This window comes from Buteo buteo, chromosome 6 (genome assembly GCF_964188355.1).
Source record: "Buteo buteo chromosome 6, bButBut1.hap1.1, whole genome shotgun sequence".
NCBI lineage: Eukaryota > Metazoa > Chordata > Aves > Accipitriformes > Accipitridae > Buteo > Buteo buteo.
The window spans coordinates 10,250,654-10,274,051 of record NC_134176.1 but is presented as its reverse complement, the minus strand read 5'-3'; the positions used below and the strand labels follow the sequence as shown (position 1 = coordinate 10,274,051).

General features: G+C 55.1%; 1 protein-coding gene across 2 annotated transcripts in view; it reads right to left on the bottom strand.

Moving 5' to 3' along the window:
• Nucleotides 1–1,733: 1,733 nt before the first annotated feature.
• AHNAK2 (AHNAK nucleoprotein 2) overlaps nt 1,734–23,398 on the bottom strand; it is a 67,203-nt gene continuing 45,538 nt past the window's right edge. For both annotated transcript variants that reach the window (XM_075029695.1, XM_075029696.1), the window contains exon 7: nt 1,734–23,398. In XM_075029695.1, the coding sequence (XP_074885796.1) occupies nt 2,717–23,398 (20,682 nt within the window). In that variant the 3' untranslated portion in view covers nt 1,734–2,716.

The window sequence follows — 23,398 nt, the reverse complement described above, 5'->3', positions numbered from 1 at the left end:
TTCTATTCTATTTCTATTCCATTCCATTCTTCTTCATATGTATTATCTCATTCAGGATTAGTTTTTGCTGTCTTGCCTTTGGAATTCCTCGAGAGGAAATGGCCTCAAGTTGAGGCAAGGGAGATTTAGGTTAGATATTAGGAAAAATTTTTTTACTGAGAGGGTTGTCAGACATTGGAATAGGCTGCTCAGGGAAGTGGTTGAGTCACCATCCCTGGAGGTATTCAAAAAGCGAGTAGACGGGGTACTTCAGGACATGGTTTAGTGGGAATGGTTGATGGTTGGACTCGATGATCTTGAAGGTCTTTTCCAACCTAAATGATTCTATGATTCTATGAATTTATGAGAGGTCCTGCTTCAAATGTAACAATAAAATAGCCAAACAATAGAGATGTATTCATGTCTTAACTATGGAAGATATTACTGAGGTGGGAATGTCTTTCTTTTTAGTGCATGTATACCTTCTTTTGCATGTCAAATCACAGTTGTAGGCTTGTTTGGCTGGAGACTGTACATAGATGTTTAGCTGAACAGCCCACTTTTTCAGATATTAAAAAATAAGTAGCAGTAACCAAGGAAACCTGCCACAGTTAAAAAGAACAACCGGAGCATCTCAAACTAAGTATGCAGGTGGGGTCAGGATCAGCCTGTTCACAAAATGCCTATGTTCTGCAGGTTTGTGTCTGTGATCCTTGCACGCTTTTGAGCTCTGTTCTTAGCTATTCCTGTGGTCAGACCCTTGGGTAATACCTTGTTAACCTGGTTGCTTTTCTGCTAACCCTCACCTTTCCCAAAGCTGACAGTAGCCTATTTGGAGGAAGATTTTATTGTTTTATTGCTGCTTCTTTTCTCTACTGCTCTTCCCTTAACTATTTCATTCATCTTTTAAAAATATCATAGTGATTATTGCTCTGTGGTCATTGCTGTCTCAGAGCTCGATTTTAATTGACTTGATTCTGTCACCTTTGCAACAGACTCCTACATTCAGTACTGTCTAGGTGGATACCTACTTGTGGCCCTAAGTAAATGGACACTACCTGAGAAACATTTTATGGGAAGGCTGCTTTGCAGGCAGATGTGAGCTGCTGTTAGAATGGGATGTCCTTTATTACATACATTACCTTTTTCTGGACTCAATTTTTCCATCTTTTTCCTCAGTCCTGGTATATGCCATTGCTGTCTGATGTGATAATTTTGGGTCTATTGAACAATGACTAATATACTTAGGGGAACTTCAGGGAAATGCTGCAAAATCCAAATAAATGCTATGTGCCTAACACTTATGTGAACAGTCTCTTCAGAGATAATTAGCATTCTCTTTAGAATAACTGCCAGCAGTTCTCTTTAGAATATTTAAGCCTACTGCAAAGATATAGAAATGAAGAACATCTCAAGCTACAGATGGTTAGACAACCAAGTACACTTCCTTTACAACCCAGTTTCTAAATGTTTTGCTGTGTCTGCTTTCCCTGTACCAAGCAGAATATGGAGAAGGAAAATACAGGATGAGAAAACTACTATAACAAATCATGTCTGCACGGGCAAATCTATAAAACTCAGGGCTGTAATGAGTGAAATGTCTCCATTACCACTGTATTTAGAAACTGTGCTGTCATTAAGCAGCCACTTCAGCAAATAGTGGGGTATACTCAAACCTTTTACAAATTTAAGCTGGGATTTTCAGAATAAGAACATGCTAACAGCACTATCAGTAACTCACACTACTCAAGTTATTATTCATATGGTGAGTTTATTGTGGTTTAAGAATACAGACAGTGTTTTAATAATACATGTGAAGGCTGTCACATATGCACTCTGGTTTTTGTTATGCTCTTGAGAGAAGCATTAATGTAAACAGAGAAGCAAATAATTATATACATCTTCTTTCCCAGAAAATCTTTGAAGCAATTCCACCAGTGTGGCAGATCATTCTGTGCATTTAACTATCCAGTAAATATATACATTAAAATTTATTTATCCACATTTTAATAATTATTCTTTGTCAGCATGTTTTATTTTGGTATCTTAAAAATGTGAATTAGTTATATGGTTTTTGGTCTTGAATTTATTCTGTTGTTTTTTTAAAAATTCTTTTAAGGCTAAATATGACCCACCACAATAATCAAAAAATGAGAAGAGAGGAAGAGGTAAAGTGTTAGTCTCTCTACACTAGTATTTTGTTTTTATTTGGCATTTTAAAATGTTTGTGGAATATACATATCACCTTAGCTGAAAAAAAGAAAAATATTTTAATAAGAAAGCAAAAGTAGATCAGAAAGGTCCAAAATCTAAACAGGTAAGTATAGTTCTCATAGTACTAGTTTATACTCCATTCTGGAAATAATCTATAATCTAAACATAATTGGTGTGTTTTTGAGAAGCCTATTTAACAAGTCTTTTTGCTGTCATTGAGCCTTTCAATGGTTTACTTTCATGGTTCAGGTGTCTTTTCAGACTTTGCTAAAACCATGGGCTCCTCTGTACCTGTAGTAATTGTTGCCTTTGGGGCAGATTTGAAGAAATTGGTATTTTTGTTAGTGCACAATATAGCACATCCATGTACTTGAAAATTAATGTGGTAAATTCTGTTCAACTGTTTTCATGAATATCAGCTTTGGGTTTTGTTTAATTTTCAGTTACTAGAAAATTAAAAAAACATTTTTTTCTGTACATGTAGATGATTTTATTTTCACTGAGGGTTGAGAAAAGACAATCTTCATTTGGTTGTTTCTCCAGGAATATTAGATTGACTATCTTTTTCCTCCTCCAACAAGATTAGTTCAGTTCTTGCTGAAGATGTCACGATAGTTCGAGAAACTGGAACATTAGATGAGGCCCCATCAATTTCAACTTTTTCACTCTCTGTTGTTTCTTTAGGTGATAAGCTTTCTTGTGCATCAAAAAATACATCAGGTTTATCTGATGGGCTATCTTCATCTGAGATTCTTCCCTCTTTATGAGTCATCTCTTCTTTGTCAACAGCCTTAGCCTTTTTGGAAGGAGATGTGAAACCAAGCTTGGGAAATCTAAACCATCCAGTTTTTTCAGTTTGCTTAGAAGAATCATTATCTGATGTGTCAGCAGGTTTCACATGTTCTGGAACTGATTTTTTTACTTCTGTTTTTGAATCTGTACTTGTTTCATCACCAGAAGATGAAAAGCCAATACTTGGAAGCCAAAATTTGAATCTTCCAGGAGATCTTTTACTATCAGTCTTTTCTTTTTCATTGGTTATGTCTTTTTCTTCATCTTCTAGTGCTTCAGCTACATCCTCATCTTTAGAGAGAGGACCTGCAGTTATTCCCTCTGGTGACTTATCAGGAAGACTCTCTTCAAGTTTACTGGAAGGCTTTACTTCAAGAGCATATGGTTTTAACTTTGGCAAAGTTACTCCTCCACTAGATTCTTCAGTCTCGCTGTGTGGTTTGTCAGATAGTTTAAGCTCAGCACTGCCAGTTCTCTGTGCTGCTACTCCGAAGCTTTCATCAGTACATTTAGGTTTGCTCACTGATACACCTTCTGTGGAAGATGGCTGCTCGACTAGCACTTCTAAGTTGCTATGTGATTCGGGCAACTTCACCTTGAGCAATGAGAATCCCAAAGTTGCAGTTTTGACTTCTGATGAGAGAATCTCTGATTCTTTCAGGATTTCAGTAGTGTAAATCTCACACCTTTCAATAGCAACATGTTCAGGTTCTACTTTCTCACTCACTTCTTGGCCCTCTACATACGACCAATGAATGTCTTGCCCTGCATTTGAAAGGGAGGACTCTATGGTAGTAGTCATCTGTGCTGTTTTAATGTCAGGTTCAGTCAGTGTTAGAATTTTGCTTTTTGCTTTTTGAATACCACCCTCTGGAGCCTCTGGTGTTTCCTCAGGGATAGCAGAGCTTGCTTGCAGTTGCACTACTTCAATATCAGTACTAGAGCCCTTTGGATCTGTTACCACTTTTGATACTGAAACATCAGCTTCAATTGGGAGAGCTCTGAAAGTGAATCTTGGTATTTTTAGTTTAGGAATTTTTATATTTACTTCTGGGCCACCTTGTGATTTGTCCACTGTTTCCCCTGCTATTCTGGCAGATGCTTCCATATGATCTGGAGCTGGACTTTTCAGGCCAATAGATTCTTCTGGTTTTTGAAACTGCATTTCTGCTGTGCCTATTTCGGTTTTACATACTGAATCACCTTCTGACTTTGGCAAATTGATGTCATCTTCATAATCCTTCACTTCTGAATGCAACACTCCAAACTTTGGAATCTTAAACTTGTATGTTTTAATTTTACTTGTTTCTGCTCTATCTTCTACTTGCACTTCCACCCCTGCAGACATGTCCTTTTCAACACTTTTCACTTGAAATTTCATTTCAGGATCTACTCTAGCAATTTTAACATCCATCTTCACTCTTGGAACTTCTACCTTTAGATCTTCCAGCTTAGCTGTAACATAAGCACCATCTTCTGATCTCTTTGTTGTTGACGATTCACATGTAGGCCTTTTTAATTGGCTTCCTTCAATGTCTTTTCCTATAATTTTCATCTCACCCTTTTTCTTTCCTTTTTTAATTACTGCCTCTTGATTTTGGATATCTAGCTGTTCCTTTGGAAGACTAACATCTATTTTGTCCTGTGTTGCATCCAGAGTAATTTCAGCTAATGATGGTTTACATCCTACTCCTGAAATCTCTAACTTAGTGGAACTTTCTACCTTTTGGACCTCTATATCCTGTGATTTGACTTTACACTCTTGAAGAGTCAGAGTAGGAAACCTGTTCATTAAACTGTTGTCTTGGTCAATTTCTGAAGTGCTTAGGAATTCTGTTGAAGACACTGTGAATTCTGAAGTATGCATTTTTTGTCCTTCAGCACTGCGCTTAACTATGTCTGCATAAGTTTCAGGTTTTGGAATATTCACTCTACTATCTGTTATTTCTGTGGATAATGAAATATCTCCTTCCATCTTTGACAAGCTAACATCAGAAGTCTTCTCAGAAACTCCTAATTTTGGAATCCTTTCTTTTCCAATAGTAATTTCAGCAACCGCATGTGGTAATGAGAAGGTAGTTTCAGGAATACTTGTTTCAGTTTGTACTTTGACAGAGGGAATGCCTACCTGAGCTTTTTCCGTACTTCTTTCAGTATCAGCATCACCTTTTTTTTCCTTTAAGGATGTACTGCCAAATGCAGGTATTCTGAATTTTGGCATTTTAAACCATCCCTGATGTTCTTCAGTCTGAAAGTCTTCAGCTTTTATTTCATGTTCTTCTTTTAATTTGATTTCTTTCTCCTCAAGGCTCTCAATAGCTCCCTCTGTCATTGGTTTAGACACTGACTGGGGGCTTATGTCTACCTTTGGAGCTTCAATGCCAGCTGTCAGAACTTGGGGTGTTTTTATCTTACAAACACCTACTCCAGAATCTGACATATCAGATGTAAGTTCTGATGTTGGAACTCCCACAGCAATGTCAGCAATTTCATTTGTCATTTTTAGCTGGGGTAGCTCAGCTTCTATTTTTGGAGAGCTGATCTCTGTCTCTGGGCCCTTCCCTTTTGTTAGGGAGATTCCGAACTTTGGCTTTTGGAATTTGGGCATTTTAATCTTCCCTTCAGGACCTTCCAATTTAATCTTTCTTCCATCCACCACTGAAGATCTTTCTATTTCAGGGCTCCTCAGTTCAATTGAAGCTTCTCCTTTGGGGAACTTAATACTTGTTTTCTGCATGGTATCTTCACTGACTGAACTTGATTTTAGGACAACCTGTTGAAAACTCCCCTCTGAGGGAGGCAGAGCAGCATCAATCTTTGCTGAGCTGACTCCCATTTCAGTCTGGGAGGCTCCAGTTTCTATTTTTGAAAACTCCAGAGCAGGGATCTTAACATCAGCCAGTTTTATGCTTATTTGTGCCCCCTCTTCTGTCCTTTTGGAATGACTTCTTTCTATGTCAGGTATCTGTATTGAATCATCACCCTCTCTTTCTGTGTTAGGAATAGTAGCATCAGCTTCAACTTTCGGTGAGTGAGTCTGAGATTTGGGAACCTTTATCTTGGAGAGTGAAATTTTAGGCATGACAAATTGAGGCTTTTTAATTGGACTTTTTTGTTCAACTTTTCCTGCAGATATTTCCAGATCAAGGTCTGGCCCAGGACCTTGATCATCAGCTTCAGTTCCTCTCACTTCTGTGTCTATTCTGCTTGACACTACAGCAAGTTTATGATCTTCCAAATTTGCTCCAGAACCCAGCTTAACACTTGCTTCCTTCTTCGGTGACCAGCTGAAGGATGGAAGTTTGAATTTTGGCATTTTGAAATGCCCTTCTTTCCCTTCTCCATCTCCATCTTGTTTTATTTCCCCTTTGATTTTTAGTGCTGCATCTGAATCCCGAATATCGCTGTCTGTTTTTGGAACAGAAATGTCAGCTGGTGGGAGATGAACATCAGCCTCTGATGCCTTATTGTCAGCTTTGGTCATTTTGACTTTAGGGCTGTAAGTTTCTGTTCCTGTACCGCATTCTACCTCCAAATTTGGTGCTTCAACAGCAATGTCATCTATTTCTACCATTGCTTTTAGTTGGGGAACCTTGACTTCTGATTTGGTATGACTGACCTCCTTTTCTGACCCTTTCCCTTTAGAATGTGTAATTCCAAACTTTGGCATTTGGAATTTAGACATTTTTGTTTTCCCTTCAGGACCTTCAGTTTTTATTTCTACGTCACCCACAACAATTTCACTTGATGTTCTTTCAACACTTGTGTCAGGACTCTTCACGTCGAGTGAGCCTTCAGTTTTCATCTTAATATCTGAGGTGGAGAGGCTGGCATTAGCAGCAGCTGATTTCAATGTCAGGTCACCTTCTTCACCTGTAGGAAGTACGACCTCACCTGTAGGCATGCTAATATCCACCTCTATTTTGGGAGCTTTGACTTCTGGTTTGGAAAATTCCAAACTTGGGACTGTAACTTTGGGCATTTTTATACCCATTCCTGCCCCTTCTCCACTACTCCCTTTCTCAGATTTCTGGACAGAAACACCTTTTTCTTGTTTGGGACCACAAACATCAGTTTCCATTATGGGCAGAGAGACCTGGACTTTTTGACCCTTAATTTTAGGGAATGAGATCTTTGGCATAATAAATTGGGACTTCTTGCTTCTGCCCTTTTCACCATCTTTTTCTGTTGATGTATCGAAGTCCGCATGAAGGTATTGATTCTCAGGGGTAGGAAATGTTAATTCAGATGCTGTGTCTCCAGATAAAGTAGACAGAGTGGGTTCTTCCAGTTGTCCCTCAACATCAGAAGGAGCAATAGCTTCCTTCTTTGGTGACCAACTAAATGAAGGCAGTTTGAATTTTGACGTTTTAAATTTGTTTTCTTTCTCCTCAGTGTCCTTCTCTCCTGAAACTACTTCCTGTTCTGCCTTGCACTCTGAATCTAGGCCATGGATTTCCACTTCTAATTTTGGCTTGGTAACTTCCATTGATGGGAGACTGACATCCAACACTGGTGCATCCAGAACAACTTCAGGTGAAGGTTTGTACAGCTTTACACCTAATTCAGCATCAGAGATCTGAGTTAGTTTTTCAGTATCACTATCTGTCATATCAGATGTTATCCTTCCCCTGGAAATTTCAGGTTCCACTTTGGAACCAACATCACTTTCTGATGGTTTTCCCTTAGACCAAGAAATTCCAAATTTTGGTTTTCGTAGTTTAGGAATTTTAACTGTAACCTCTGTGTCACACATAGGTATTTCAGCAGCTGCTGTTTTCCCTCCTGGCTTCAGACTTCTTTGCTCCAAAGAACCATCTTCATTTACAATTTCAAAATCTGTTACTAAAAGATTCTCGTCAGCAAGAGATGATATTTTTGATTCGGGGTCTGAAATATTCATTTGATATTTAGTAAGAGTAATATCCGCTTTTGGTAATGGGGAATCCTGTTCAATTTTAGAAGACCCAATATCAATGCTGGAGAAACCCAAACTAGGAATTCTGAATTTACCACTTTTAGAGCCCAAATCTCCCGTAGTGTCAGGAAGAAGTTTAGATCTGACACTGCCTGAAAGAACAGCAGTAGGTTCCTCTGTTACAGAACGGGAAAGAGATTCTGACACAGAAACATCAACTTTGGACTTACTCTGTGCCTGAGGTGTTGAAATTTTGGAAAGGGAAACCTTAGGCATTCTAAACAGAGAACTTCTAGATTTACCCATCTCATCTCCTTTTCCAGAAGACGAATCTATGACAACATCAAAAGTGGGCGCTTGGATCTCGGCCGCGGGCAGGGTCACGTCGACTTCGGCGGTTCCCGAGGGCACCGTCACCTGGGGCTCCTTGAGGCTGACGTCCGCCTCGGCGGCCACGGTGGCCTTGGCTTCTCTGCTGCTGGACCAGCCGAAGGAAGGCATGCCGAACTTGGGCATCTTGAACTTGCCGTCCTTGGTCTTTGCGGCCTCCTTCTCTGGGCCTTTCGCTTCCCCTTCGAGGGTGAGGGCCGCCTCGGGCGCCTGCAGGTCGACGCTGGCCTTTGGCAGGGTGACGTCGACGGACGGCAGGCTGATGTCCACCTTGGGAGCTTTGATGTCGGCTTTGGGCATTTTGAGGGAGGGCTTCTCCAGCTTCCAGCCGGCCCCTTCGGCTTTGGCGCCGGGGACGTCGGCTTTGAGGCCCAGCGCGGGGCCCTCCCCTGTGGCCGTCACGGTGGCGGAGGGGAGGTCGACCTCTGCGGTGGGCAGGCTGACCTCGCCTTCCAGCCCTTCCGCCTTGGGGGGCGACACTCCGAATTTGGGCTTGTCGAACTTGGGCATCTTAAGCTTCCCTTTCAGGCCCGCGGCGTCCAGGTCGGCCCCGCCGAGCGAGGCGTCGGCAGAGGGCACTTTGAGGTCTACCTCGGGCGCCTGGATCTCGAGGGAGCCTTCGACGGAGGGCAGCTTGATGTCGGGGGCGGCGATGCTGACGTCGCCGGCGCCGGCCTTGAGGTCTGCCTCTGGGAGGCTGGCGTCGACTTTGTGCAGGCTGACGTCTGCGTCCAGTTTGGGGGCCTTGACGGTCGGCTTGGAGAAGACCACGCTGGGCACCTTGACTTTCGGCATGTGTATTTTCATGCCGCCGCCCTCGACTTTGCCGGCAGCCACCTCCAGGCCGCCTTCGGCGTCGGGGCCCTGCAGGGCGAGTTCGCCCTCCTGGACTTCAGCCTGGGCTTTGGGCAGCGAGACCTCGGCCTTTGGCAGGCCGACCTGCACGTGGGGAGCTTTGACTTTGGGCAGCTTGACGCTGGGCATCTTGACGTCGGGCATCTTGAATCGAGCTTTCTCGCCGTCGGCTCCGGCGGCCGTCTCGACGGTCACCTCCACGCCGGGCGCTTGGATCTCGGCCGCGGGCAGGGTCACGTCGACTTCGGCGGTTCCCGAGGGCACCGTCACCTGGGGCTCCTTGAGGCTGACGTCCGCATCGGCGGCCACGGTGGCCTTGGCTTCTCTGCTGCTGGACCAGCCGAAGGAAGGCATGCCGAACTTGGGCATCTTGAACTTGCCGTCCTTGGTCTTTGCGGCCTCCTTCTCTGGGCCTTTCGCTTCCCCTTCGAGGGTGAGGGCCGCCTCGGGCGCCTGCAGGTCGACGCTGGCCTTTGGCAGGGTGACGTCGACGGACGGCAGGCTGATGTCCACCTTGGGAGCTTTGATGTCGGCTTTGGGCATTTTGAGGGAGGGCTTCTCCAGCTTCCAGCCGGCCCCTTCGGCTTTGGCGCCGGGGACGTCGGCTTTGAGGCCCAGCGCGGGGCCCTCCCCTGTGGCCGTCACGGTGGCGGAGGGGAGGTCGACCTCTGCGGTGGGCAGGCTGACCTCGCCTTCCAGCCCTTCCGCCTTGGGGGGCGACACTCCGAATTTGGGCTTGTCGAACTTGGGCATCTTAAGCTTCCCTTTCAGGCCCGCGGCGTCCAGGTCGGCCCCGCCGAGCGAGGCGTCGGCAGAGGGCACTTTGAGGTCTACCTCGGGCGCCTGGATCTCGAGGGAGCCTTCGACGGAGGGCAGCTTGATGTCGGGGGCGGCGATGCTGACGTCGCCGGCGCCGGCCTTGAGGTCTGCCTCTGGGAGGCTGGCGTCGACTTTGTGCAGGCTGACGTCTGCGTCCAGTTTGGGGGCCTTGACGGTCGGCTTGGAGAAGACCACGCTGGGCACCTTGACTTTCGGCATGTGTATTTTCATGCCGCCGCCCTCGACTTTGCCGGCAGCCACCTCCAGGCCGCCTTCGGCGTCGGGGCCCTGCAGGGCGAGTTCGCCCTCCTGGACTTCAGCCTGGGCTTTGGGCAGCGAGACCTCGGCCTTTGGCAGGCCGACCTGCACGTGGGGAGCTTTGACTTTGGGCAGCTTGACGCTGGGCATCTTGACGTCGGGCATCTTGAATCGAGCTTTCTCGCCGTCGGCTCCGGCGGCCGTCTCGACGGTCACCTCCACGCCGGGCGCTTGGATCTCGGCCGCGGGCAGGGTCACGTCGACTTCGGCGGTTCCCGAGGGCACCGTCACCTGGGGCTCCTTGAGGCTGACGTCCGCCTCGGCGGCCACGGTGGCCTTGGCTTCTCTGCTGCTGGACCAGCCGAAGGAAGGCATGCCGAACTTGGGCATCTTGAACTTGCCGTCCTTGGTCTTTGCGGCCTCCTTCTCTGGGCCTTTCGCTTCCCCTTCGAGGGTGAGGGCCGCCTCGGGCGCCTGCAGGTCGACGCTGGCCTTTGGCAGGGTGACGTCGACGGACGGCAGGCTGATGTCCACCTTGGGAGCTTTGATGTCGGCTTTGGGCATTTTGAGGGAGGGCTTCTCCAGCTTCCAGCCGGCCCCTTCGGCTTTGGCGCCGGGGACGTCGGCTTTGAGGCCCAGCGCGGGGCCCTCCCCTGTGGCCGTCACGGTGGCGGAGGGGAGGTCGACCTCTGCGGTGGGCAGGCTGACCTCGCCTTCCAGCCCTTCCGCCTTGGGGGGCGACACTCCGAATTTGGGCTTGTCGAACTTGGGCATCTTAAGCTTCCCTTTCAGGCCCGCGGCGTCCAGGTCGGCCCCGCCGAGCGAGGCGTCGGCAGAGGGCACTTTGAGGTCTACCTCGGGCGCCTGGATCTCGAGGGAGCCTTCGACGGAGGGCAGCTTGATGTCGGGGGCGGCGATGCTGACGTCGCCGGCGCCGGCCTTGAGGTCTGCCTCTGGGAGGCTGGCGTCGACTTTGTGCAGGCTGACGTCTGCGTCCAGTTTGGGGGCCTTGACGGTCGGCTTGGAGAAGACCACGCTGGGCACCTTGACTTTCGGCATGTGTATTTTCATGCCGCCGCCCTCGACTTTGCCGGCAGCCACCTCCAGGCCGCCTTCGGCGTCGGGGCCCTGCAGGGCGAGTTCGCCCTCCTGGACTTCAGCCTGGGCTTTGGGCAGCGAGACCTCGGCCTTTGGCAGGCCGACCTGCACGTGGGGAGCTTTGACTTTGGGCAGCTTGACGCTGGGCATCTTGACGTCGGGCATCTTGAATCGAGCTTTCTCGCCGTCGGCTCCGGCGGCCGTCTCGACGGTCACCTCCACGCCGGGCGCTTGGATCTCGGCCGCGGGCAGGGTCACGTCGACTTCGGCGGTTCCCGAGGGCACCGTCACCTGGGGCTCCTTGAGGCTGACGTCCGCATCGGCGGCCACGGTGGCCTTGGCTTCTCTGCTGCTGGACCAGCCGAAGGAAGGCATGCCGAACTTGGGCATCTTGAACTTGCCGTCCTTGGTCTTTGCGGCCTCCTTCTCTGGGCCTTTCGCTTCCCCTTCGAGGGTGAGGGCCGCCTCGGGCGCCTGCAGGTCGACGCTGGCCTTTGGCAGGGTGACGTCGACGGACGGCAGGCTGATGTCCACCTTGGGAGCTTTGATGTCGGCTTTGGGCATTTTGAGGGAGGGCTTCTCCAGCTTCCAGCCGGCCCCTTCGGCTTTGGCGCCGGGGACGTCGGCTTTGAGGCCCAGCGCGGGGCCCTCCCCTGTGGCCGTCACGGTGGCGGAGGGGAGGTCGACCTCTGCGGTGGGCAGGCTGACCTCGCCTTCCAGCCCTTCCGCCTTGGGGGGCGACACTCCGAATTTGGGCTTGTCGAACTTGGGCATCTTAAGCTTCCCTTTCAGGCCCGCGGCGTCCAGGTCGGCCCCGCCGAGCGAGGCGTCGGCAGAGGGCACTTTGAGGTCTACCTCGGGCGCCTGGATCTCGAGGGAGCCTTCGACGGAGGGCAGCTTGATGTCGGGGGCGGCGATGCTGACGTCGCCGGCGCCGGCCTTGAGGTCTGCCTCTGGGAGGCTGGCGTCGACTTTGTGCAGGCTGACGTCTGCGTCCAGTTTGGGGGCCTTGACGGTCGGCTTGGAGAAGACCACGCTGGGCACCTTGACTTTCGGCATGTGTATTTTCATGCCGCCGCCCTCGACTTTGCCGGCAGCCACCTCCAGGCCGCCTTCGGCGTCGGGGCCCTGCAGGGCGAGTTCGCCCTCCTGGACTTCAGCCTGGGCTTTGGGCAGCGAGACCTCGGCCTTTGGCAGGCCGACCTGCACGTGGGGAGCTTTGACTTTGGGCAGCTTGACGCTGGGCATCTTGACGTCGGGCATCTTGAATCGAGCTTTCTCGCCGTCGGCTCCGGCGGCCGTCTCGACGGTCACCTCCACGCCGGGCGCTTGGATCTCGGCCGCGGGCAGGGTCACGTCGACTTCGGCGGTTCCCGAGGGCACCGTCACCTGGGGCTCCTTGAGGCTGACGTCCGCCTCGGCGGCCACGGTGGCCTTGGCTTCTCTGCTGCTGGACCAGCCGAAGGAAGGCATGCCGAACTTGGGCATCTTGAACTTGCCGTCCTTGGTCTTTGCGGCCTCCTTCTCTGGGCCTTTCGCTTCCCCTTCGAGGGTGAGGGCCGCCTCGGGCGCCTGCAGGTCGACGCTGGCCTTTGGCAGGGTGACGTCGACGGACGGCAGGCTGATGTCCACCTTGGGAGCTTTGATGTCGGCTTTGGGCATTTTGAGGGAGGGCTTCTCCAGCTTCCAGCCGGCCCCTTCGGCTTTGGCGCCGGGGACGTCGGCTTTGAGGCCCAGCGCGGGGCCCTCCCCTGTGGCCGTCACGGTGGCGGAGGGGAGGTCGACCTCTGCGGTGGGCAGGCTGACCTCGCCTTCCAGCCCTTCCGCCTTGGGGGGCGACACTCCGAATTTGGGCTTGTCGAACTTGGGCATCTTAAGCTTCCCTTTCAGGCCCGCGGCGTCCAGGTCGGCCCCGCCGAGCGAGGCGTCGGCAGAGGGCACTTTGAGGTCTACCTCGGGCGCCTGGATCTCGAGGGAGCCTTCGACGGAGGGCAGCTTGATGTCGGGGGCGGCGATGCTGACGTCGCCGGCGCCGGCCTTGAGGTCTGCCTCTGGGAGGCTGGCGTCGACTTTGTGCAGGCTGACGTCTGCGTCCAGTTTGGGGGCCTTGACGGTCGGCTTGGAGAAGACCACGCTGGGCACCTTGACTTTCGGCATGTGTATTTTCATGCCGCCGCCCTCGACTTTGCCGGCAGCCACCTCCAGGCCGCCTTCGGCGTCGGGGCCCTGCAGGGCGAGTTCGCCCTCCTGGACTTCAGCCTGGGCTTTGGGCAGCGAGACCTCGGCCTTTGGCAGGCCGACCTGCACGTGGGGAGCTTTGACTTTGGGCAGCTTGACGCTGGGCATCTTGACGTCGGGCATCTTGAATCGAGCTTTCTCGCCGTCGGCTCCGGCGGCCGTCTCGACGGTCACCTCCACGCCGGGCGCTTGGATCTCGGCCGCGGGCAGGGTCACGTCGACTTCGGCGGTTCCCGAGGGCACCGTCACCTGGGGCTCCTTGAGGCTGACGTCCGCATCGGCGGCCACGGTGGCCTTGGCTTCTCTGCTGCTGGACCAGCCGAAGGAAGGCATGCCGAACTTGGGCATCTTGAACTTGCCGTCCTTGGTCTTTGCGGCCTCCTTCTCTGGGCCTTTCGCTTCCCCTTCGAGGGTGAGGGCCGCCTCGGGCGCCTGCAGGTCGACGCTGGCCTTTGGCAGGGTGACGTCGACGGACGGCAGGCTGATGTCCACCTTGGGAGCTTTGATGTCGGCTTTGGGCATTTTGAGGGAGGGCTTCTCCAGCTTCCAGCCGGCCCCTTCGGCTTTGGCGCCGGGGACGTCGGCTTTGAGGCCCAGCGCGGGGCCCTCCCCTGTGGCCGTCACGGTGGCGGAGGGGAGGTCGACCTCTGCGGTGGGCAGGCTGACCTCGCCTTCCAGCCCTTCCGCCTTGGGGGGCGACACTCCGAATTTGGGCTTGTCGAACTTGGGCATCTTAAGCTTCCCTTTCAGGCCCGCGGCGTCCAGGTCGGCCCCGCCGAGCGAGGCGTCGGCAGAGGGCACTTTGAGGTCTACCTCGGGCGCCTGGATCTCGAGGGAGCCTTCGACGGAGGGCAGCTTGATGTCGGGGGCGGCGATGCTGACGTCGCCGGCGCCGGCCTTGAGGTCTGCCTCTGGGAGGCTGGCGTCGACTTTGTGCAGGCTGACGTCTGCGTCCAGTTTGGGGGCCTTGACGGTCGGCTTGGAGAAGACCACGCTGGGCACCTTGACTTTCGGCATGTGTATTTTCATGCCGCCGCCCTCGACTTTGCCGGCAGCCACCTCCAGGCCGCCTTCGGCGTCGGGGCCCTGCAGGGCGAGTTCGCCCTCCTGGACTTCAGCCTGGGCTTTGGGCAGCGAGACCTCGGCCTTTGGCAGGCCGACCTGCACGTGGGGAGCTTTGACTTTGGGCAGCTTGACGCTGGGCATCTTGACGTCGGGCATCTTGAATCGAGCTTTCTCGCCGTCGGCTCCGGCGGCCGTCTCGACGGTCACCTCCACGCCGGGCGCTTGGATCTCGGCCGCGGGCAGGGTCACGTCGACTTCGGCGGTTCCCGAGGGCACCGTCACCTGGGGCTCCTTGAGGCTGACGTCCGCCTCGGCGGCCACGGTGGCCTTGGCTTCTCTGCTGCTGGACCAGCCGAAGGAAGGCATGCCGAACTTGGGCATCTTGAACTTGCCGTCCTTGGTCTTTGCGGCCTCCTTCTCTGGGCCTTTCGCTTCCCCTTCGAGGGTGAGGGCCGCCTCGGGCGCCTGCAGGTCGACGCTGGCCTTTGGCAGGGTGACGTCGACGGACGGCAGGCTGATGTCCACCTTGGGAGCTTTGATGTCGGCTTTGGGCATTTTGAGGGAGGGCTTCTCCAGCTTCCAGCCGGCCCCTTCGGCTTTGGCGCCGGGGACGTCGGCTTTGAGGCCCAGCGCGGGGCCCTCCCCTGTGGCCGTCACGGTGGCGGAGGGGAGGTCGACCTCTGCGGTGGGCAGGCTGACCTCGCCTTCCAGCCCTTCCGCCTTGGGGGGCGACACTCCGAATTTGGGCTTGTCGAACTTGGGCATCTTAAGCTTCCCTTTCAGGCCCGCGGCGTCCAGGTCGGCCCCGCCGAGCGAGGCTTCGGCAGAGGGCACTTTGAGGTCTACCTCGGGCGCCTGGATCTCGAGGGAGCCTTCGACGGAGGGCAGCTTGATGTCGGGGGCGGCGATGCTGACGTCGCCGGCGCCGGCCTTGAGGTCTGCCTCTGGGAGGCTGGCGTCGACTTTGTGCAGGCTGACGTCTGCGTCCAGTTTGGGGGCCTTGACGGTCGGCTTGGAGAAGACCACGCTGGGCACCTTGACTTTCGGCATGTGTATTTTCATGCCGCCGCCCTCGACTTTGCCGGCAGCCACCTCCAGGCCGCCTTCGGCGTCGGGGCCCTGCAGGGCGAGTTCGCCCTCCTGGACTTCAGCCTGGGCTTTGGGCAGCGAGACCTCGGCCTTTGGCAGGCCGACCTGCACGTGGGGAGCTTTGACTTTGGGCAGCTTGACGCTGGGCATCTTGACGTCGGGCATCTTGAATCGAGCTTTCTCGCCGTCGGCTCCGGCGGCCGTCTCGACGGTCACCTCCACGCCGGGCGCTTGGATCTCGGCCGCGGGCAGGGTCACGTCGACTTCGGCGGTTCCCGAGGGCACCGTCACCTGGGGCTCCTTGAGGCTGACGTCCGCATCGGCGGCCACGGTGGCCTTGGCTTCTCTGCTGCTGGACCAGCCGAAGGAAGGCATGCCGAACTTGGGCATCTTGAACTTGCCGTCCTTGGTCTTTGCGGCCTCCTTCTCTGGGCCTTTCGCTTCCCCTTCGAGGGTGAGGGCCGCCTCGGGCGCCTGCAGGTCGACGCTGGCCTTTGGCAGGGTGACGTCGACGGACGGCAGGCTGATGTCCACCTTGGGAGCTTTGATGTCGGCTTTGGGCATTTTGAGGGAGGGCTTCTCCAGCTTCCAGCCGGCCCCTTCGGCTTTGGCGCCGGGGACGTCGGCTTTGAGGCCCAGCGCGGGGCCCTCCCCTGTGGCCGTCACGGTGGCGGAGGGGAGGTCGACCTCTGCGGTGGGCAGGCTGACCTCGCCTTCCAGCCCTTCCGCCTTGGGGGGCGACACTCCGAATTTGGGCTTGTCGAACTTGGGCATCTTAAGCTTCCCTTTCAGGCCCGCGGCGTCCAGGTCGGCCCCGCCGAGCGAGGCGTCGGCAGAGGGCACTTTGAGGTCTACCTCGGGCGCCTGGATCTCGAGGGAGCCTTCGACGGAGGGCAGCTTGATGTCGGGGGCGGCGATGCTGACGTCGCCGGCGCCGGCCTTGAGGTCTGCCTCTGGGAGGCTGGCGTCGACTTTGTGCAGGCTGACGTCTGCGTCCAGTTTGGGGGCCTTGACGGTCGGCTTGGAGAAGACCACGCTGGGCACCTTGACTTTCGGCATGTGTATTTTCATGCCGCCGCCCTCGACTTTGCCGGCAGCCACCTCCAGGCCGCCTTCGGCGTCGGGGCCCTGCAGGGCGAGTTCGCCCTCCTGGACTTCAGCCTGGGCTTTGGGCAGCGAGACCTCGGCCTTTGGCAGGCCGACCTGCACGTGGGGAGCTTTGACTTTGGGCAGCTTGACGCTGGGCATCTTGACGTCGGGCATCTTGAATCGAGCTTTCTCGCCGTCGGCTCCGGTGGCCGTCTCGACGGTCACCTCCACGCCGGGCGCTTGGATCTCGGCCGCGGGCAGGGTCACGTCGACTTCGGCGGTTCCCGAGGGCACCGTCACCTGGGGCTCCTTGAGGCTGACGTCCGCATCGGCGGCCACGGTGGCCTTGGCTTCTCTGCTGCTGGACCAGCCGAAGGAAGGCATGCCGAACTTGGGCATCTTGAACTTGCCGTCCTTGGTCTTTGCGGCCTCCTTCTCTGGGCCTTTCGCTTCCCCTTCGAGGGTGAGGGCCGCCTCGGGCGCCTGCAGGTCGACGCTGGCCTTTGGCAGGGTGACGTCGACGGACGGCAGGCTGATGTCCACCTTGGGAGCTTTGATGTCGGCTTTGGGCATTTTGAGGGAGGGCTTCTCCAGCTTCCAGCCGGCCCCTTCGGCTTTGGCGCCGGGGACGTCGGCTTTGAGGCCCAGCGCGGGGCCCTCCCCTGTGGCCGTCACGGTGGCGGAGGGGAGGTCGACCTCTGCGGTGGGCAGGCTGACCTCGCCTTCCAGCCCTTCCGCCTTGGGGGGCGACACTCCGAATTTGGGCTTGTCGAACTTGGGCATCTTAAGCTTCCCTTTCAGGCCCGCGGCGTCCAGGTCGGCCCCGCCGAGCGAGGCGTCGGCAGAGGGCACTTTGAGGTCTACCTCGGGCGCCTGGATCTCGAGGGAGCCTTCGACGGAGGGCAGCTTGATGTCGGGGGCGGCGATGCTGACGTCGCCGGCGCCGGCCTTGAGGTCTGCCTCTGGGAGGCTGGCGTCGACTTTGTGCAGGCTGACGTCTGCGTCCAGTTTGGGGGCCTTGACGGTCGGCTTGGAGAAGACCACGCTGGGCACCTTGACTTTCGGCATGTGTATTTTCATGCCGCCGCCCTCGACTTTGCCGGCAGCCACCTCCAGGCCGCCTTCGGCGTCGGGGCCCTGCAGGGCGAGTTCGCCCTCCTGGACTTCAGCCTGGGCTTTGGGCAGCGAGACCTCGGCCTTTGGCAGGCCGACCTGCACGTGGGGAGCTTTGACTTTGGGCAGCTTGACGCTGGGCATCTTGACGTCGGGCATCTTGAATCGAGCTTTCTCGCCGTCGGCTCCGGCGGCCGTCTCGACGGTCACCTCCACGCCGGGCGCTTGGATCTCGGCCGCGGGCAGGGTCACGTCGACTTCGGCGGTTCCCGAGGGCACCGTCACCTGGGGCTCCTTGAGGCTGACGTCCGCCTCGGCGGCCACGGTGGCCTTGGCTTCTCTGCTGCTGGACCAGCCGAAGGAAGGCATGCCGAACTTGGGCATCTTGAACTTGCCGTCCTTGGTCTTTGCGGCCTCCTTCTCTGGGCCTTTCGCTTCCCCTTCGAGGGTGAGGGCCGCCTCGGGCGCCTGCAGGTCGACGCTGGCCTTTGGCAGGGTGACGTCGACGGACGGCAGGCTGATGTCCACCTTGGGAGCTTTGATGTCGGCTTTGGGCATTTTGAGGGAGGGCTTCTCCAGCTTCCAGCCGGCCCCTTCGGCTTTGGCGCCGGGGACGTCGGCTTTGAGGCCCAGCGCGGGGCCCTCCCCTGTGGCCGTCACGGTGGCGGAGGGGAGGTCGACCTCTGCGGTGGGCAGGCTGACCTCGCCTTCCAGCCCTTCCGCCTTGGGGGGCGACACTCCGAATTTGGGCTTGTCGAACTTGGGCATCTTAAGCTTCCCTTTCAGGCCCGCGGCGTCCAGGTCGGCCCCGCCGAGCGAGGCGTCGGCAGAGGGCACTTTGAGGTCTACCTCGGGCGCCTGGATCTCGAGGGAGCCTTCGACGGAGGGCAGCTTGGTGTCGGGAGCGGCGATGCTGACGTCGCCGGCGCCGGCCTTGAGGTCTGCCTCTGGGAGGCTGGCGTCGACTTTGTGCAGGCTGACGTCTGCGTCCAGTTTGGGGGCCTTGACGGTCGGCTTGGAGAAGACCACGCTGGGCACCTTGACTTTCGGCATGTGTATTTTCATGCCGCCGCCCTCGACTTTGCCGGCAGCCACCTCCAGGCCGCCTTCGGCGTCGGGGCCCTGCAGGGCGAGTTCGCCCTCCTGGACTTCAGCCTGGGCTTTGGGCAGCGAGACCTCGGCCTTTGGCAGGCCGACCTGCACGTGGGGAGCTTTGACTTTGGGCAGCTTGACGCTGGGCATCTTGACGTCGGGCATCTTGAATCGAGCTTTCTCGCCGTCGGCTCCGGCGGCCGTCTCGACGGTCACCTCCACGCCGGGCGCTTGGATCTCGGCCGCGGGCAGGGTCACGTCGACTTCGGCGGTTCCCGAGGGCACCGTCACCTGGGGCTCCTTGAGGCTGACGTCCGCCTCGGCGGCCACGGTGGCCTTGGCTTCTCTGCTGCTGGACCAGCCGAAGGAAGGCATGCCGAACTTGGGCATCTTGAACTTGCCGTCCTTGGTCTTTGCGGCCTCCTTCTCTGGGCCTTTCGCTTCCCCTTCGAGGGTGAGGGCCGCCTCGGGCGCCTGCAGGTCGACGCTGGCCTTTGGCAGGGTGACGTCGACGGACGGCAGGCTGATGTCCACCTTGGGAGCTTTGATGTCGGCTTTGGGCATTTTGAGGGAGGGCTTCTCCAGCTTCCAGCCGGCCCCTTCGGCTTTGGCGCCGGGGACGTCGGCTTTGAGGCCCAGCGCGGGGCCCTCCCCTGTGGCCGTCACGGTGGCGGAGGGGAGGTCGACCTCTGCGGTGGGCAGGCTGACCTCGCCTTCCAGCCCTTCCGCCTTGGGGGGCGACACTCCGAATTTGGGCTTGTCGAACTTGGGCATCTTAAGCTTCCCTTTCAGGCCCGCGGCGTCCAGGTCGGCCCCGCCGAGCGAGGCGTCGGCAGAGGGCACTTTGAGGTCTACCTCGGGCGCCTGGATCTCGAGGGAGCCTTCGACGGAGGGCAGCTTGATGTCGGGGGCGGCGATGCTGACGTCGCCGGCGCCGGCCTTGAGGTCTGCCTCTGGGAGGCTGGCGTCGACTTTGTGCAGGCTGACGTCTGCGTCCAGTTTGGGGGCCTTGACGGTCGGCTTGGAGAAGACCACGCTGGGCACCTTGACTTTCGGCATGTGTATTTTCATGCCGCCGCCCTCGACTTTGCCGGCAGCCACCTCCAGGCCGCCTTCGGCGTCGGGGCCCTGCAGGGCGAGTTCGCCCTCCTGGACTTCAGCCTGGGCTTTGGGCAGCGAGACCTCGGCCTTTGGCAGGCCGACCTGCACGTGGGGAGCTTTGACTTTGGGCAGCTTGACGCTGGGCATCTTGACGTCGGGCATCTTGAATCGAGCTTTCTCGCCGTCGGCTCCGGCGGCCGTCTCGACGGTCACCTCCACGCCGGGCGCTTGGATCTCGGCCGCGGGCAGGGTCACGTCGACTTCGGCGGTTCCCGAGGGCACCGTCACCTGGGGCTCCTTGAGGCTGACGTCCGCCTCGGCGGCCACGGTGGCCTTGGCTTCTCTGCTGCTGGACCAGCCGAAGGAAGGCATGCCGAACTTGGGCATCTTGAACTTGCCGTCCTTGGTCTTTGCGGCCTCCTTCTCTGGGCCTTTCGCTTCCCCTTCGAGGGTGAGGGCCGCCTCGGGCGCCTGCAGGTCGACGCTGGCCTTTGGCAGGGTGACGTCGACGGACGGCAGGCTGATGTCCACCTTGGGAGCTTTGATGTCGGCTTTGGGCATTTTGAGGGAGGGCTTCTCCAGCTTCCAGCCGGCCCCTTCGGCTTTGGCGCCGGGGACGTCGGCTTTGAGGCCCAGCGCGGGGCCCTCCCCTGTGGCCGTCACGGTGGCGGAGGGGAGGTCGACCTCTGCGGTGGGCAGGCTGACCTCGCCTTCCAGCCCTTCCGCCTTGGGGGGCGACACTCCGAATTTGGGCTTGTCGAACTTGGGCATCTTAAGCTTCCCTTTCAGGCCCGCGGCGTCCAGGTCGGCCCCGCCGAGCGAGGCGTCGGCAGAGGGCACTTTGAGGTCTACCTCGGGCGCCTGGATCTCGAGGGAGCCTTCGACGGAGGGCAGCTTGATGTCGGGGGCGGCGATGCTGACGTCGCCGGCGCCGGCCTTGAGGTCTGCCTCTGGGAGGCTGGCGTCGACTTTGTGCAGGCTGACGTCTGCGTCCAGTTTGGGGGCCTTGACGGTCGGCTTGGAGAAGACCACGCTGGGCACCTTGACTTTCGGCATGTGTATTTTCATGCCGCCGCCCTCGACTTTGCCGGCAGCCACCTCCAGGCCGCCTTCGGCGTCGGGGCCCTGCAGGGCGAGTTCGCCCTCCTGGACTTCAGCCTGGGCTTTGGGCAGCGAGACCTCGGCCTTTGGCAGGCCGACCTGCACGTGGGGAGCTTTGACTTTGGGCAGCTTGACGCTGGGCATCTTGACGTCGGGCATCTTGAATCGAGCTTTCTCGCCGTCGGCTCCGGCGGCCGTCTCGACGGTCACCTCCACGCCGGGCGCTTGGATCTCGGCCGCGGGCAGGGTCACGTCGACTTCGGCGGTTCCCGAGGGCACCGTCACCTGGGGCTCCTTGAGGCTGACGTCCGCCTCGGCGGCCACGGTGGCCTTGGCTTCTCTGCTGCTGGACCAGCCGAAGGAAGGCATGCCGAACTTGGGCATCTTGAACTTGCCGTCCTTGGTCTTTGCGGCCTCCTTCTCTGGGCCTTTCGCTTCCCCTTCGAGGGTGAGGGCCGCCTCGGGCGCCTGCAGGTCGACGCTGGCCTTTGGCAGGGTGACGTCGACGGACGGCAGGCTGATGTCCACCTTGGGAGCTTTGATGTCGGCTTTGGGCATTTTGAGGGAGGGCTTCTCCAGCTTCCAGCCGGCCCCTTCGGCTTTGGCGCCGGGGACGTCGGCTTTGAGGCCCAGCGCGGGGCCCTCCCCTGTGGCCGTCACGGTGGCGGAGGGGAGGTCGACCTCTGCGGTGGGCAGGCTGACCTCGCCTTCCAGCCCTTCCGGCTTTTTTGTACTTGCTTCTAAATTTGGCAGTTTTCCTTCCATTTCACTTATCTGACCTTCAGTTTGCCCTGTTTCATCCCTTGTTGTTGCCCAGGTAAATGTAGGCAATTTAAACTTTGGGAGTCTGAATTTGCTTTCTTTTCCCTCTGTCTCCTTTTCTCCTGTCTTCATGCCAATGTCCATCTTCAAGGTTTTATCACTTGTTGACATGCCTTCTTCTTCTATCTGTGCTTTTTTTACAGTATCTACTGATTCAGCTGTGATTTCTTCTTTTGATATTTTCATGTCAGCTTTAGGTGTTTTGGCCATTTTGAATGTTGGCATTTGTATTTTCCAAGTAGATACTTCTGATTCTGCATCAGGCATGTGAGGTTTCACATCCAAATTCCTGCTTTCCTCTGAACTTGTATCAGCTGTTTTTTCTCGTACTGAATATGGAACATCACTGCCCATTTTGGTGTTTTCAGTCTCGGTCTCTTTTATTTTGGGCACTGAAATGTCAAATTTTGTTTTCTGAAGTGTTCCTACTTGTGTGTCATCTTCTGCTTGTTTTTCTCCTGTTTGCAGTGTGTCAGATGTTGTGTGTAATTCTGCTTTAGCAGTGCCTATTTCTAGACCTTTTACTTGTATAGATCCTTGTGCTGTGTGACCCATCATGTCTATGTTAATTCCACTTCCTCGTTCCTTTTTATCTGCTGTTCCTTTTTGTTTCTTTTTTCGGGATTTTGATGAGGCTTGCGGTGTTTGTTTAGTTGGGATTTCTTTCAGATCAGGTGTTTCTAAACTGGGCTTTGGTATCTGTGTTGTTATAGCTGGTACTTCAGGTACAATAAGTTTTGATGTTGATTCCTTGTCTTTTTCTTTTTTAATGCTTATTTCAACTTCAGGGCATTTTTTTGCATGGGATGGAATGCCATTTTTCATATCTTTTAAGTCTTTTGTTAAAGTTTCAGTTACCTCCCCTGTTTTAATTTCATAAGCAGGAGATGTGGTATATTCAACAGTTAGGATTTCGGGATTTTCCAGGCTGATATCTTCTTTATGTATTTTTTCTCTTTCAGATAACAGTGTAGTTTTTATTTCTTTTTTTTGCTTGTCTGCTGGTTCTGGTTTGGATCTGTGCATTTTGAATCCAATGCTAGGGAACTTCAGTTTCTTTTGGCTTCCTTTTTTTTCTTTGATATGGACTTCTTGTTGAAATTGAGACTCTGTGTCTGTGCTTGTAGGGGAAATATCCTGTATAGCAGGCTCATATGCATCTGATGTACTATGAGATCTTCTGTGCCCCAGTATCTTTTTATTTTTAATTGACTGGAATTTTGGCCATGACAGTCTATCTTTTTTAGGTCTCTTGCTCCTTCCTACCCTTTGGCTTACAATTAATGTTTCCCTGTCTTCTTCTGAAATGGCTTTTCCTGAAACATGCAGTGTTTCTTCAGGAATGCTCTCACTGAGTTCTTTTTC